General features: G+C 37.0%; 2 protein-coding genes across 3 annotated transcripts in view; one reads left to right on the top strand and one right to left on the bottom strand.

The window, feature by feature from the left end:
• The window catches only part of mindy2 (MINDY lysine 48 deubiquitinase 2), a 40048-nt gene extending 33437 nt beyond the window's left edge, over positions 1 to 6611 (bottom strand). For both annotated transcript variants that reach the window (XM_016502074.1, XM_016502075.1), the window contains exons 1-2: positions 5661 to 6611; positions 4347 to 4404 (exon numbers count right to left, since the gene is read on the bottom strand). In XM_016502074.1, the coding sequence (XP_016357560.1) occupies positions 4347 to 4404; positions 5661 to 6482 (880 nt within the window). In that variant the 5' untranslated portion in view covers positions 6483 to 6611. The remainder of the gene's footprint in view (positions 1 to 4346; positions 4405 to 5660) is intronic.
• A 3302-nt stretch (positions 6612 to 9913) lies between these two features.
• The window catches only part of LOC107700430 (disintegrin and metalloproteinase domain-containing protein 10-like), a 78051-nt gene continuing 72721 nt past the window's right edge, over positions 9914 to 15243 (top strand). The window contains exon 1 of the mRNA XM_016502067.1: positions 9914 to 10123. Within this exon, the coding sequence (XP_016357553.1) occupies positions 10057 to 10123 (67 nt within the window). The 5' untranslated portion in view covers positions 9914 to 10056. The remainder of the gene's footprint in view (positions 10124 to 15243) is intronic.

The following is a 15243-nucleotide window of genomic DNA, read 5'->3' as shown; positions in this document are numbered from 1 at the left end:
ACCGTACCGAGCCGTACCATGCAGTGGAAAAGCGCCATAACAGTTTCCACACGTGCACCTCAAATAAATAAATACTAATAATGAATGCAATAAAACTGCTGTCACATCAAGTAAAGTACCATATTTTCGAATCTTCTGCCTATTACCTATATACGTCACAAGGTAACACATTTGCATAATCCCTGCCTGCCCACGAAATACGAACACTCTGACCTGCCCACAAACACTTCCGCTAGTTAGTGTGTTTACATCATTTCGAGAAGATGCTGTGTTTTCAGCCTCACTGGGCATTCTAATGGCGCTTTTCCACTGCGTGGTACGACTCGGCTCGGCACGGTTCGGCTCGGCACGGGTTGCGTTTCCACTGCAGTTCAGTACCGCTTTAGAGTGGGCGGGATTATTCACATGTCGTTATAGTTGCGCCACCTACGTCACGTTTTGGTAACGGTACGGTTCACTTGGAACCCCAACCGAGGTGGTACTAAAAAGAGTACGAGGTACCAGGTACTGTACCCAGTGGAAAACCCCCAAAAAGTGAACCGTACCGAGCCGTACCATGCAGTGGAAAAGCGCCATAACAGTTTCCACACGTGCACCTCAAATAAATAAATACTAATAATGAATGCAATAAAACTGCTGTCACATCAAGTAAAGTACCACATACAAAGTTTAAACTTACCACTGAGAAACGTCCTGATCAAGTCAAGCTTGCGATGGAGTTTCCGGTTGAGAGACTGCATCTGTATCATCCTTGGACTTGGGCTCGAATTGATAACATAATATCGATACCATTTTTGTAAACTTATAGCATCTTTGTTTACAAGTAACCCTCTGGAGCAAAAAATTAATTATGGAAATGGGCGTTTCGTTTCCGACACGTATTGTATACGAAAAGACCAATCACAACAGACTTGGCCAGCTGACCAATCAGAGCAGAGTAGGCTTATGGATGGGAGGGGTTTACAGACCTTAAGCTCAGAACTGCTTTGAACGAATCGTTTCGAAATCATTGAAAAATGAATCTAATATTAAATGTATATATTCTGAGAAAATTACAATGTTTTCTGACCTTAGATGCATTTAAACCTGTTAGGGGACTCCCAACACAATATTAGGACACTTTAAAATATCATATGACCAGCTTTTTAATGAAAAATGACTTTGATTTGGGTCTGTTTGTCTCACAAAGTTAACATCTGTAGACTTGGAATATAACACACAAGTAAGATTCCAACTTTTATGACAATTTTATGGTGATTGTCCATACGTTTTGAATCTGGAAAGTCTCACAGTAATTGCATGAAAAAGAGCAACCAGTGCAATTCTTTAAAAATGCTTCTTACAGGTTTGGAACAATAAAGATTTAGGATTTGAAGACAAAACAAAACTTCACCAGGTCTTACAATTTAATTCTGCTATTGTGCCTTTTTTATTTTTTGAATGATGAACAATTTATTCAGGCAACCAAAAACATTTAATGACACAAATCAGTCATTAGGCTCTGGTCAAATTGTTTTGATGCTAATAAAATATTTTACACTTCTGTATTAATTTATTGCATCAAACTTTGATCGGTCTTTAGTATAAAAGAACTACTTGGGTTACTTGGATACATACTATAGCGTTCCACAGTGACTGAAATGCATGTTTTGATCAACTCAGAAAAGACTGTGCAGTTGTCAAGAGTTTGTTCATGGGCCACTGACTTTGCCTGGAAATGAAACACTAAAAGTGCTGTAAAGTATAGTAGAGAGACAGAGTGAGATAGATGCTGTCTAATGGAGTTAAACAGCTTACTGCACCTAGGGAAGAGAAAAGCAATTTACAGATGCCTGTGTAGCTAACCATGGATGTCTCATCATAAGTGAGCAAATGTGAATATTTTGCTGAATAAATGCAGCTCAAAGCTATGATGGGAGTACCTCAGAAGCAACATTCAGATGGTCAAACGAGCAACAATAAATGTAAAAAGTGCCCAGCTGGCACACTCTTCATCTGTCACGGTTTGTATCTAGGGGATTTCGGTGTCCTATATGTCAGGCATGCTTTAGATCACATGGATGGACATCCTTACAAACAGCTCAGCAATAAGAGGAATACTTCAGAGTGGTCTCTAGGCAGACAGCTGGGAATGGGGTGTGTTGAATGGCCTCAAGCATGTTCAGTGTAGTCAAGTTTTCCAGGCCAAACTGAGTTACTGCAAGCTACAGGAGGTAATGTTTCCCACCTGAAGCTGCAGTACCTTTATCACTTCTATCTTATTACACATTATTCTGCCCTCCCAGTTTATTGCATGTTCAGTCAGGAATGGGGCTGAAATGTAATCATTTTATATCCAGTAAATATAATAATAATATATTCTACAGCTTTACTGGATATAAAATGATTAAATTTCAATTAATTCCTGGCTGAACATGCAATAAAATGGAAGAGCTACTGATGGGATGACCAATAATAATAATAATAATGATGGTAGAGCAGCAGCAACAAAAATGACGACAACAACAACAATACTCTTTCCTACTTGTCTCTCAGCTGATCCAATACAAATATATCCTATAATCTTTGGTCAAATGACTTGTTATATCTCAATATTCATCGGGTCCGAACAGAGCTGGGGAAAAAAGATTTTAAATATAATGCTTCAGTTGCTTGGAGTAATCTACAAAATAATCTTAAACTGACTATACTTCCATCTTTAAATGAGTTCAAGGTACTTTTAACAGATTCTTTGCTTTATCCCCTGGTAAAATGTTGTTGTGACTCGTGTTTTGATGTTGTAATGTAATTTTTTGTATATTTTATGTTAATTGTTGCTGCCCTCTTGGCCAGGTAAGTCTTGTAAAAGAGATTTTAATCTCAACAAGTTATTTAACCTGGTTAAATAAAGGAAATGAATGAATGAATGAACTTTGTGTAATGAATGAATTAATTATTATCATTTTATGCATAACATAATATATAAAGGAATTAAAAATTAAATAACACGATTAAGCTTTGCAAACTTTTAAGTTTAATGAAAGTTGTACAATATAACCATCTGCCATACAAACACACATGCTTGATAAATACTCCCATTCTGAGTGGAAAAAAATGTCTTACATTGCAAAAGATTGTCAAGTTTTAAAACGTACTATAAAATATACACTATAGTGACCACCATACCCATGTAAGGAATGACATCTGAAGACCACATCCTCTGCGGTCACAACCACTGCACTTTAAGAGGGCGAACAAGGCACAAGCTTGCAAAGATCATAAAGTCTGTACTTTCCAGAAAGATTCCAAACAAAACACAGTCTGAATCCAGTAAAGATTCTACATTTTAGAAATCGCCTGTGGTGTTCCACTTTGGATAAAAGCATCTTCCTAAATGACTAAATGTGTTAAGAGAAACCACTGCACATATATCAACCTCTGAATAACACACCCAGAGCTGATCTCTATATACATCTCATACTTGACATTTCTGTAGTGTGTGAGGCTAAATAAAACTGCTTACAGTTAAAACACTCATCACAAGGTGTCACAACATTCAAATCCAATCAAACGCTCTCAGGTAGTGACTAACTTTTATTATAGACTTCAACAGTTGGTGTACTTTCTTCGTGGCAGATACAACATTTTTTTTCCCTTAACAAGCTGCTTTTACATTCCATCAATGGTATTTAGGACTAGTAGACAGATGCTTTTAAACTATTAAACATATTTTAAATTAGTTAAAAAACATTAATGCAATGTGAGAAACTGAGGACCAGGCAACTGTCAAACTGCAGTAATGCAACACTTCAGTGTACCAGGTCAACATGCCACAGTGGAAATAGGGATCTGGATTCTGTGACGTTACAAGAGGACGAGCCCCTGGGTATTTCCCTGATCTGGTGCTGTCCATCACCATTCTGAAAACATATCACATTTTCAGGTTCTCCAATGTTTATCAGGCTGTTTATCAAACTCACAAGAGTCTAACTTGATTTACAGAGTGTATGTTGAAATTACACTACACAATCCTATAATTAGATGACATGACTAGCTTTGCATGGTTCTTACTGTGATTTGATGCCCTATAGTGGATAAATTTACATTTTTCTTTTTGGGAACGAACTAGCAATTAGTGACTTGAAGCTGCGGGGAGAAGTAGCCAAGCATAGTTTTCCCATTATGGTGCTGTCAGTGAGTCCACCATACTTTCTGTGCATCTCTGCCTTTCTTTATTAGCTCTTCAAATAAATAAAACCTGAAACATCTACCCTGATTTCTACAGAACCCTTCATTGGATGGATACTATGTCAAATCAACAAAGCCATGTAAAGAATCCACATTTATAATGCAAATAAAACGCTCACCTAGATATTCCATCAGCTGCTCTGCCGTTATAATCTCCATCATTGGTGGCAGCTTGACCTGTGCCAGAACCAGAGAAAAATCATTTTAAAACTAGTTTGAATGACAAATTGCCTATGGCCATATATGAGACCTCTTTTCCTTCGGCAATGATGTTATGTAATACACATACATAAGGGTTATGGTAAATAGGCTGCTGTATCAGCATAAATGCACTATGAGAAGAGATTTTTATCCAAAAATAAAAACGAAACAACAACCATCGTAAAAACAGCCTGAACGTGGCTATCATCTCCAGAAGATGTCAGTGGCTTTTAAAGCAGTCAAAGCTGAAAAACATAGTGCCTCTTTTTTCAAGATGAAAGACTGAGCACTGAAATAGCGCCTCATGTGCCTGCCAACTCACTGTCAAAGCCAATAATTAAATGTCATCTTTATAATGCAAATGAGTCCAGCGCTGAAAGCCAGAAGTTATTGGTGTGTCTGTAAAATGACTGTTTCAAACCAAACCAAAATACTGGTATGGCTCTACAAATACGTCAAAGGGGATGTTTTTTAAAAATATGGAAAGAGAGAGAGAGAGAGAGAGAGAGAGAGAGAGAGAGAGAAATCTGAAGGTGAAGACCGAATCCAAACAGAATTTCAATTCAAACCCAATTAACTCACTAGTTTTCACTGTCCAAATACTATTACAAAACATAAGAGGAAAAATATGTATTTCAGTCCTAATCACATTTTATGTCTTCACATTTTTACAATTTGTTTAGGCAATTATGGACCATAGTTGTACGTTAAGTAAGTTACATTAACAGAAACAACTGTGTCAATTTTGAGAAATTATATATTTTTTAAAATGCATGCATGAAGTTTCTTTACTAAAAGTTGCATTTTGTTTCATCACTCATGCTTCTTGTTTAGACATTTTTTTAATCAGCAGAAGTTGGAGTTCTTTTGACTGGGGTAATCGCATGCATACAGTTCCATACCATCGCTACATAAAGCAAATATATTATTACAATTTTTATTAATAATGTATTAATATATATTACCCCGTGAGTGTACATTTTAATCAAATATCTCAAAAGTGATGAGTCGTTCTGTGAAACTTTTTAATAAACGATCAATGTCTTAAAGCGCCTTTATTTAATGGCAGTGACAACTGATGTCTCGTGACTAGTGCGCTTACTATGTAGACAAACACAATACAATAGAAAGTTTCAACGGACAATTGGAGCACCGGGCAAAACACAACATTTGCACATCTATAACTTGGGTGGTATTGTGAGCTGTCAAACGAGCAGACTCATCTTATTTACCTTCCATGACAATAGCAGGACATTCATAATAGCTAGCAGCGGACACGGCCCGTTCTCATTCTGTGTGATGATAGGCGTGTTCTCCTCCTTCCACTTTATCCACTTGATGTGGTACAACGACTGACCGGTCACCCTGTCTTTAGGACAGGGGATTTTTGTTCCATCAGCCCCGTATTCACTCTGACTTGCCAAAGCCAGTCCCTTGTCCTCCAGCCCTTCGCTGTTGAGGTCTGAACTCGGGCAGGAGTTCAGATTGGAGAAGGACTCTAGTGAATCAAAGCTGCGGGACTCTCCTGCGATGCTGGGCTCACTACCACTCGGAGGACCCTCGGAAACGGTGTTATCGTTTGAATTCGAGTTAGCAGATTTTGCTTTGTCCGAACACAAATAAGCCGACTTGGCCAGCTTCGTCGCTTCTTGCGTACCTCCATCCAAACCGTCCGCCTGCACATTATTGGCGTCGGGTTGCTCTCCCGTGAGGTTGTTTACTAACTTTGAGGTGCCACCCTCCTTATTCCCAGCAGCGGTCATCGACGGTTCGTATCCCATCCCGTTACTCAGCTGATCCGCTGCATCGGGCGACAGTGTCTCTGGTAAAGCGTTCGGTTGTCCGCTTTTGCTTACCGTCTCAGCAGCATCTGATGTCTGTGTACAGGGTGTAGCATTAGCACCGCTAGCACTTGCACAAGTACTCAGAGTCTCTCTCCTCTCGCAGGCATCTTTCATTCCGCCCACTGTTTTGATATCCGCGGGTTCTGCGGGAATAGCGGTGCACAGGACACTTCCTCCTGCGTCTCGATGAGGGTTTGCATTCTTCTCCATTTCGCTGAACGCATCAACGACAACCTTTGACTAGATGGCAAGCTCCAGTCTCAGCTCCGACGACGCCATGACATCTCCACCTCTGACGTCACCCCTTCATAGACACTTATTTACCGAGTCCGCCTGTACACAACCACTGACTGTATGTCATTTTACTAGCAACTTAAAGGGATAGTTCATCCAGACATGAGAATCATGTCATCGTTTACTCACAGTGTTTTGTCCCAAACAGGACTTTTTCTTACGTGAAGCACAAAAGGAGACGTCAGGCAGAACCTTAGACTGACAGTCTGAGGCAAAGAAAGTGAATGGAGAATGAGCCTGTTATTCTGCCTAACATCTTTTTTGGTAGTCCACTTAAAAAAGAAAGTCATATAGGTTTGGAACAGCATGGGGTGAGTAAATAATGACAGAATAGTAAATAATGTTGTTTTTTAGGCGAACTATAGGCCAAAACGACTTCTGAAAGTCACTCAAGCATTTACCCAATAACAGCATAATAACTATTATATTAATATTGGTTATTAGTTAGTCTACTTATTTTTCAAGGTTATTTTTCAAGGTTTAAAATCCAAGGTTTTAAAATATATATTTTTTTATGTGTTCTTTGGAGCCCAATTTACATCGTTTTATTTAATCTGTGTGGCAGCCCTTGGATTTCTTCAAATCTGCATAATAGGCTACCTCTCTGTAACTTTACGTAAAATGTGCTTGTTCTTTCATTTGTTTTGTTTCTTTGTTTATGCTGTTATTATCGTTGTTGTTTTGTTCGTATCCATTATTTTGTATTTTGTGTCAAAAACCTAAAATGAAAAAAAGGAAGATGTCTAACTATCTGTCACGCAAAGTTTATACACGCGATGGATTAATGTAATCTTTCGTGGATTTAGACTTTCTCCTCACTATATATATCGTGATCACGTGTGAAAGATTCAGTGTTGGGAAGGTTACTTTGGAAATGTAATAGGTTACAGATTACAAGTTACCCTATTTAAAATGTAATAGTAGTGTAACTTTTTCATTTACTTTATAAAAGTAATGTAACTGATTACTTTTGATTACTTTTTGATTACTTTTCTACATTTCTAATGAATGTTTATTTGCAACTGTTAATATTTATAGTAAAATCATTGTTAATTTTAAGGGTTGTGTTGTTGTCTGCCCTAGCTCCCCCTAAACCTATTATAAAATATGATTATTTGTCTGCTAAATTACTACTCTAACATTACCATAGATAATAATGATGTAATTTATACAGTATTTTGAGTGGTGACTGATGAGCAGTGGGCTGCTGCTGCTTAACTAAACAAAGACAAAACTACAATAGCATATTTACAGATGAAACTGACCTGCACTTGAAACCCTGAACAGTAGTTTTGCTTTGAACAGTAGTTTTGCTTCTCTTGCAGTCCACTCCATTCTCTCTCTCGCATTGATTACTCTGATCCAAACCGTTTGGCTGAGGCGCGCAGAGCGCGCGAGCCGAAGCATTGCCAGTCACGACTAACCGATTCAGGATTTATTAGAGATTTAATTATCGAATGGCGAATTCGGAAATAATCGCTTTAGTACATTCGGCAGGCAATTATACAATAATAATATTAAAATAGCGGGGCAAATCGGCTGCCAGGCCACCTGGAACAGTCCCGGTTCTCCTGATGGCCAGTCCGCGTCTTTCCACAGACACGCAGAACGTGTAGGATTCATATATTGTCTATTTGCGGCTTAATATTCTCAGACACTAGTCCATATCGCGTTTTGATTCAAGTGTACTGACCTACTTTTGATTTATTCGTCCAAAATGTGGCATATTCCGTCCGCGTTAGGCTATAGGAATTCCGTTTTTATGACTGGATTCTACGAACCAGTCTGTGTTTTCCGCATCGCGGAAATTATAGGGCCGTATGTCTCAGAGTAATCAGTGCAATTTGGGAAATAAATCAATTAAATCTGTATGTGGATGTGTGTAATTATTCAAATGTAATCCCCTTTGTAATCGTTAACATTTTCATAAGTAACTGTAATTTAATTACACATTTTTTCTTAGTAACTGTAACTGATTACGGTTACATTTAGTTTGTAATTAAATTACGTAACGCCGTTACATGTAACTAGTTACTCCCCAACACTGGAAAGATTGTATGTCTTTCATGAACATCACGCAGTATATTCCACAACAACCCCATCTAGTAATGTTTCTATCCACCGCACGATGGCAACATTGACTAAGATATTGTTCATAATTCTTTGCTCCCTATAATGCGAATGTGTACATTCTTAACTGTAAAAAGTCCCCAAAAGTGAGTTAAATGTGACAAAGCCCCATTTTAGAGACGTTCTCGTTTATAAAAGCGAGCTGTAAAGGACGTAGATTTATTCTAAAAGTGCAAAAACTTTTCTGTTATGGTTAGGGATTGAGTCAGTCTATTATTAATAACTATGTATACCAACAATTTGAATATGGAATGTCTGCATTTAGATAGTCGAGGGGCCTTTCATTTAGCTGTGGGTGAGTAAAATACAAAATGCAAATTGTTTCTTGGTTTTCTGTTGCAAGGAAAGAAAACTACCACTACTATATTTATGACTGTATATATATATATATATATATATATAGTAAAGCCCTAGTACAGTCTAGTTTTGCACTTATATCATTATTTGTATTTTATTTTCTTGTTAATTGTTATATATGAATTCTTTCTCATTTTTAAATTGTGCATCTGTAGAGTTGGAAATGACTTATGTGTGGTGTTGTGTTTTGTGCATTGAAGCTGCCGTGAAAATGTAATTTCCTGTAAAGGATCAATAAAGTATCTAATAATGACAAGCTCCATAGATAAATTAGAATGGCAATTCTTTTTTTTTTTCATTTATTTATTGACAAATAAACTGTACTAAAATTATTATACATCAATAATCAATAATTATTAAAATTATTATGAAGTATTTGGTATGAGAAAGGATCTCAATGAACCACAACCAAGGTTAATTATATTTTTTAACAGCTGTCATATTGTCCTCCAATTTAATGGAAGACCAAACAAAGTAGTTTCGCTTTCACAACAAAACACAGCACCTTCATGACATGGTGGCGGCGGCAACAACACTACTACAGCGAGAATAAAAGTTACGCCTTCTTTCTTTGCGTGAACATTTGTGTGGCGTTATGCAAATCTTCCCACATCGTGAAGTAGACATGTGGGGGCGTGTTAGAACGAGCCGTTTTAGGTAGGCGTGGCTGACTTAACTTTTATAAAGAATATCTCTTTGGATTTAAGACTTTAGTCTTTGCAACTTTACAGATCTTCTTTATGCACCAAGAGCTTGTAACACTCCAAAGAGAAAGGAAAAAATGAAATCGCATCATATGACCCCTTTAAGTTCAACACAAGTCTCGGGAGTGGGCGTGGCTTTCCGCTCTGCCTGCGCCTGACGTCAGGCCGTTAGAGACAAGCGCGGAGCCGAGGCCGCACAGCAGCAGCCGTCACACATACACACACTCACCGAGGGCGACTGCGCCTTTAAGACCCGCAAAACTAACAGCCAAACCAGCCTCGGTGTCAATGTGCGAGCGATGAAATTACTCGATATGGTTTTGTTAAAACTCTTGATGCTGTTATACTGCTTAAGCGACACCAAAGGTAAGTGGGTTTTGCTTTAGTTCTGGAAAAAGTGACGGTTAATCGGATTGTGCTTTAGCTGAAGTGAGCTAGTATGGGAGGGGTGAACATACAGAGACTGAGCGTGAGTGCGGAAGTGAAACTAAACACTAAAATACACAACTTTTACAGTTAAACACGTGGAATTCGATGTTTATTCAAATAACAGCATTATTATTAGACAGTGTGGTGAGGTGTTTTCAAAATGACTTTGAGTGGGATATTTCAGAAGAATGACAATAAATGTCCTAGCTAGCTGTCAAAGACAGTCCGGCTAGCTAACTTAACGAGTGCATTCACGAGTGGAGTAAACAGGAGTGGAGACTGATAATAAATTCATTCAAATTATACGTTTCTGTCCTGTTTGCACTCTTGGTTGTTATTTCAGGAGTGCGTTGACGAGTGCGCAATGTTTGTGAGAGTTGGTGTTAGGAAAAAAAAGGAGGGCGAAATGAAAGACTAACGTAACAGTTACACACCTTTCCTGTTATTTCCACACAAGAGACGAGAGTGTTGTTGCTAGTCTAGTTCGCTTGTGTTTTACTTGAGAGTTTGTACGTTTGTTCCCATAAAATTAACTTTAGAAAATGTATCAGTTAAAAAAAAAAAACTAGAAAAAAAAAGTAAAAAAAAATAAAATAAATAAAGTACAAGAAAACGTTCTAGAGTATATTAAACTCATGGCTATAGTTTGGGACAGGCTTAGTCTGTAGTGACTATAATTAACATCGTTTACTAACAGCAGAAGTCAGTTGTAAGTCACCCTTTAGCTAGCCGGATTGGCATGGCTGTGTGTGTTCAGACACAGAGCTGCTGCAGACACTTCAAGAAATTAATTTCACCATAGATCGTTGTACACTTTCTATAAGGTGAAGTTCAGATTTCTTCTAAAACAGTGAACATACTGTGCCTTCCTTCCTTGCTGTCAGACAGGAAGTGATGACATTGGAGTAGTGCTTTGAGTTTTATCTCTGTCTTTATCACTATCAGTCATCCTTACTTTCGTATTTAAATGTCTGCTACTTCTCCACAGCCAAGCTTTCTTGGGCTGCCGAAGATAGCGAATTCAGAAGAAGATGTTCTTAATCAAGAGGTTTAATTTTATCTGTTTGTTTGTATGCTATGCATTAGTATTTTCTTGCTTACTAAAGTCCATTGGACAATGACCTGATTTATTAGGATGAAATACTGTTCATTCCTTTATTAGTAGGCTTTCTTGACTGTTCAGCTATGTTAACGGACCTGTTTTGGCTCAGCTAAGTTTGTTGCTATGGGATTTTATGTTTTCCAGAGTATTTGGTGTCCATCTAGTTCTTGTTGCCCTGGGCTAAAGACTTACACTGTCTGCCACCATTTTTCCTCCTTGTTGTCACTGATTGCCTAGATCTCAATGGTGTCTCACATTCTCAATCTTTGAGATTTGCATTTTTTTTAATCTCCCATTTAATATTTATTAATTCATTCATTCATTCATTCATGCATAGAGGGGAAAAAAAGGAAAGCTTTGTTCAAGTTTATTTCCAAGCCGTTTTAGGATGTTTACACTTGTAGTTTGGTTCTCTTTTGGTCCGAAATTAAAAAGTAAATTACAAATGTAGTCCTGGTTCACTTAGCGTTCACACTGTAATTTTTTAACACTGAACCTAAAGATACAAAAGGCATAAGCACACAGTCACAACCTGATTGGACATCTTTTATGGCGTATATTTTGTATGTGTGTATGGTGATATCGTTTTTACCAGATAATGGCAGTTCACACTAACAGAACCACACTAACAGAGCAATCGCACCAGAGTTTAATCGAATCAAACCTGCCAAATGTAAACATGCCCTTAGATGAATCATACGTGTTTAATTAATTTCTCAAGATGCGGGCCACATTACTCCTTTTTATGTTTAGTATCCATTTTGAGGCTCTTTCTTGCTTTTGTTAGCCATTGTCCATACGTAGTGTCGTCTGTTTGAGATTAATGGTGCCTGTGTATACTGTGGGAAGTTGATGGAGATTACACCATCCAGTGGTGAAATGGCTTGTTATTGAGCAACTTGAATACTCCCCCATGCATCTAGCCAGTTGAAAAGCAAGTCAACTACGCACAAATGCAAATGCTTTTGTAAGCCGGATTGCAATGTTATGTGATTCTGGTTGTTCTCATGTCAAGTCAAGTCAAGTCACCTTTATTTATATAGCGCATCAGATTTTTTCTAGATCCTGCATTAAATTTATATTTTGACCTCACTATTCGGGGAACAGACACAGTCTTTATAGATTGGACAGCGCAAGTACTTCTATCATGTGGTTGGCAGCTTCTTCAATTTGCTAGATGGTTCCTACCACAAAGACGCCTTCTTGTATGATGTGCCCAGGGTCTAGCATTAACAGTCACCAGTGAGAATTGTTTTATGCTGGTAAATACAACTTACATTTGATGCTGATTTTTGTTGTAAATGATGTGAATGCTAAAAGTAATTTATAACTCTGCAAAAAATGTACTGTCCAATTTTTATGTAGGTTATCTAAATCTTTTTATTGGTCTTCAGCACTCTGTTCGGGAGCACATATGTGCACAATTTCTGGCACTTAACCACCAAAACAAAAATATGAGGTGCAAAACCTTAATGTGGTTGTGACGGGTGCAATTTCACTGCAAGTATGTAAGGTTAAAAGATATTTTAATTATCTTTAAAAAATCTTAAAACATAATTATTTTTTGCAAAATATCCAGTGGATAAAAACAGAAAAAAAAGATATTGTTGAGACTTCAGAGGAATTTACAGAGGAAATAGGTTCCTCGCCAGTGCTAGTCGCAGACAACAATGGGTTTTCATGTGAAAACAGGATAAGCTTTTGAATGGGACATGCAAGTTAAAGAAAAAGTATCAATTAGTGTCTGACAGAGCAAAGGGTTTATTTACAATTCAGAAGTATATATTTTTTTCAGATCAAGTTTAAGTAACACCACCTATGTTATGTTTATTTAAAATATGGTACATTTGTAGTAGGGGTGGAACGGTTCAACTTACTCATGGTTCGGTTTGTATTGCGGTTTTAGAGTCACGGTTTCGGTATGGTTCGGTATGTGCTATGTTTAACTATAATGTCTAATAAAAATATACTGTAATAAAAACTATACTGTCAAATAAAAATAAAGAAAATAAGAATAATCTATCTAACTACAAGCAACAGCACAAATAGATACATTAGAGTAAAGATACAAATAAAATAAACAGTGATTTTCAGTTTTTTTTAGGTAGGTCTAACAGTTTTCAGGTACAGAAATTGAATAAAGTAATGAAATGTAAAACAGCATTGCATATTTGACTGTATAAATTAAAGATTAATCTTTATTAAAGTTACAAAAGCTATTCGATCAAGAGCAGTGAGTGATTTCTTTGTTGTTGCTGTTTGATTAATATTAAGAAAGTGCTGTCACTTTAAGAGAATGCACTGATCCAGTGCACTGATACAGTACGTTCAGCCGGCTATGTCTGCTATAGGATACTTACCAAGATGGGCATTTTGACATAATTTTTGTGTGAATTTGTCCATTTAAACACAATACTTCAGAGAAAGCTTAATACGCAAGCTTTTACGTTTTGCTTAAGCACAGATATCAACATGTGCTGTTCAGGTCTCACCTGTGCGTGCGCTATCAGCACCCAGGTGATGATGTAATAAATGCTCATATTCCAACATATGGCATTCGCATTGAACAAGAGTGAATGGTTTGTCCACGTTTTTTTTTTTTTCATCGCTGTTGTTGTAATGTATTGGGAAGCCAGAATGCGCATCCATCAACAGAAACGTATATTAGCCGAACCCTGTTTGTTTTACGTGTTATTTATAGCAAACCATATTACAGATGCGTTGTCAGATTTAAGTTGAACCGTGGTCCTAGCGCATGCCGAACCGTGTATGGAGAACTGTACGGTTCGATTTTTTTCCGCAAACCGTTCCACCCCTAATTGGTAGTAAGGTATTCTTTTCTCTGAGGCTCTAAGGTTGTCTTGCTCATACATCTGCAAAATGAGCAAGATGCACATCTTAAAAAATGCTGTGCATTTTCACATTTTGTATGTTTAACTTTGGTGCTATTTTTACCAAATGCTAGATATGAATAATAAATAACTGAAAGCAGAGTTGACTGATAACCTCCTCTCTCAGACCAATGCTATCAGCACTAGGGCTGGGCGATATAGCTAAAAAATTTATCAACGATATAATGTTTCATATCGTTCGGTATCGATAATTATTGACATTTTTTATAACCTTTTTTAAAACAGAGCAATATAAAAAAAAAAATTTAATTTTAAATTGCAATTTTTAAATTAACCCAATTTATTGAGAAAAACAACAAATATTTTTTGTTTTAACAATCAAACACAAAATAAAAATTCAACAAATATCTCATTTCTAATGTTTTATATGCAGATTAAATAGGTTTTAAGGAAACTTTTGTCTTGTCTCCCGAGGCCACAGGAGGGCGCAAAATAATAGTGCATTTAAATTGTAAACACAAGCATAACTGTCTATAAAAAAACGTGCATTACGTCTAAATTAACTCAATTAACCCAATTTATTGAGACAAACAACAAATATTTTTTTGTTTTAGCAGTCAAACACACAATAAAAATTAAATATCTAATTTCTAATGTTTTATATGCAGATTAAATTTAGTCACTTTTGTCTTGTCTCCCAAGGCCACAGGAGGAAATAGCTGTCTATAAAAAACATGCATTACGTCTAAATTAACTCATATAAATCAAATATAATTTTGTAAATTGCATAAACCATTATGAACAAAATAGTATCATGTATTTATGCATTGCTTAATCCAAAGAGCCAAAGCGCCATTCACACAGATTGCATTTAAAAACATATGAGACACGGTGAAAAGGAATAAACCTCCAGAAATTCGTGACGTGTTTTCTAAAAGTTGAAACTGTTTTAACTTTGCATGGCTTTCTATACATCTCTTCTGTGAGACACGAGTGCAGCAGTCATATTTGTCCGTCTAAAAAATGCAATGAATATGCATTCTGTGTGAATGGCTTGGTTTCGGTTTTAACCTAATCAAGATCTTCTCCGCATTGAGCTTCTA

Source organism: Sinocyclocheilus anshuiensis, unplaced genomic scaffold (genome assembly GCF_001515605.1).
Source record: "Sinocyclocheilus anshuiensis isolate Anshui unplaced genomic scaffold, SAMN03320099.WGS_v1.1 scaffold154, whole genome shotgun sequence".
In the NCBI taxonomy this organism is placed as follows: domain Eukaryota; kingdom Metazoa; phylum Chordata; class Actinopteri; order Cypriniformes; family Cyprinidae; genus Sinocyclocheilus; species Sinocyclocheilus anshuiensis.
The sequence above is the reverse complement of the archived record's forward strand: the minus strand, read 5'-3'. Positions and strand labels throughout refer to the sequence as shown.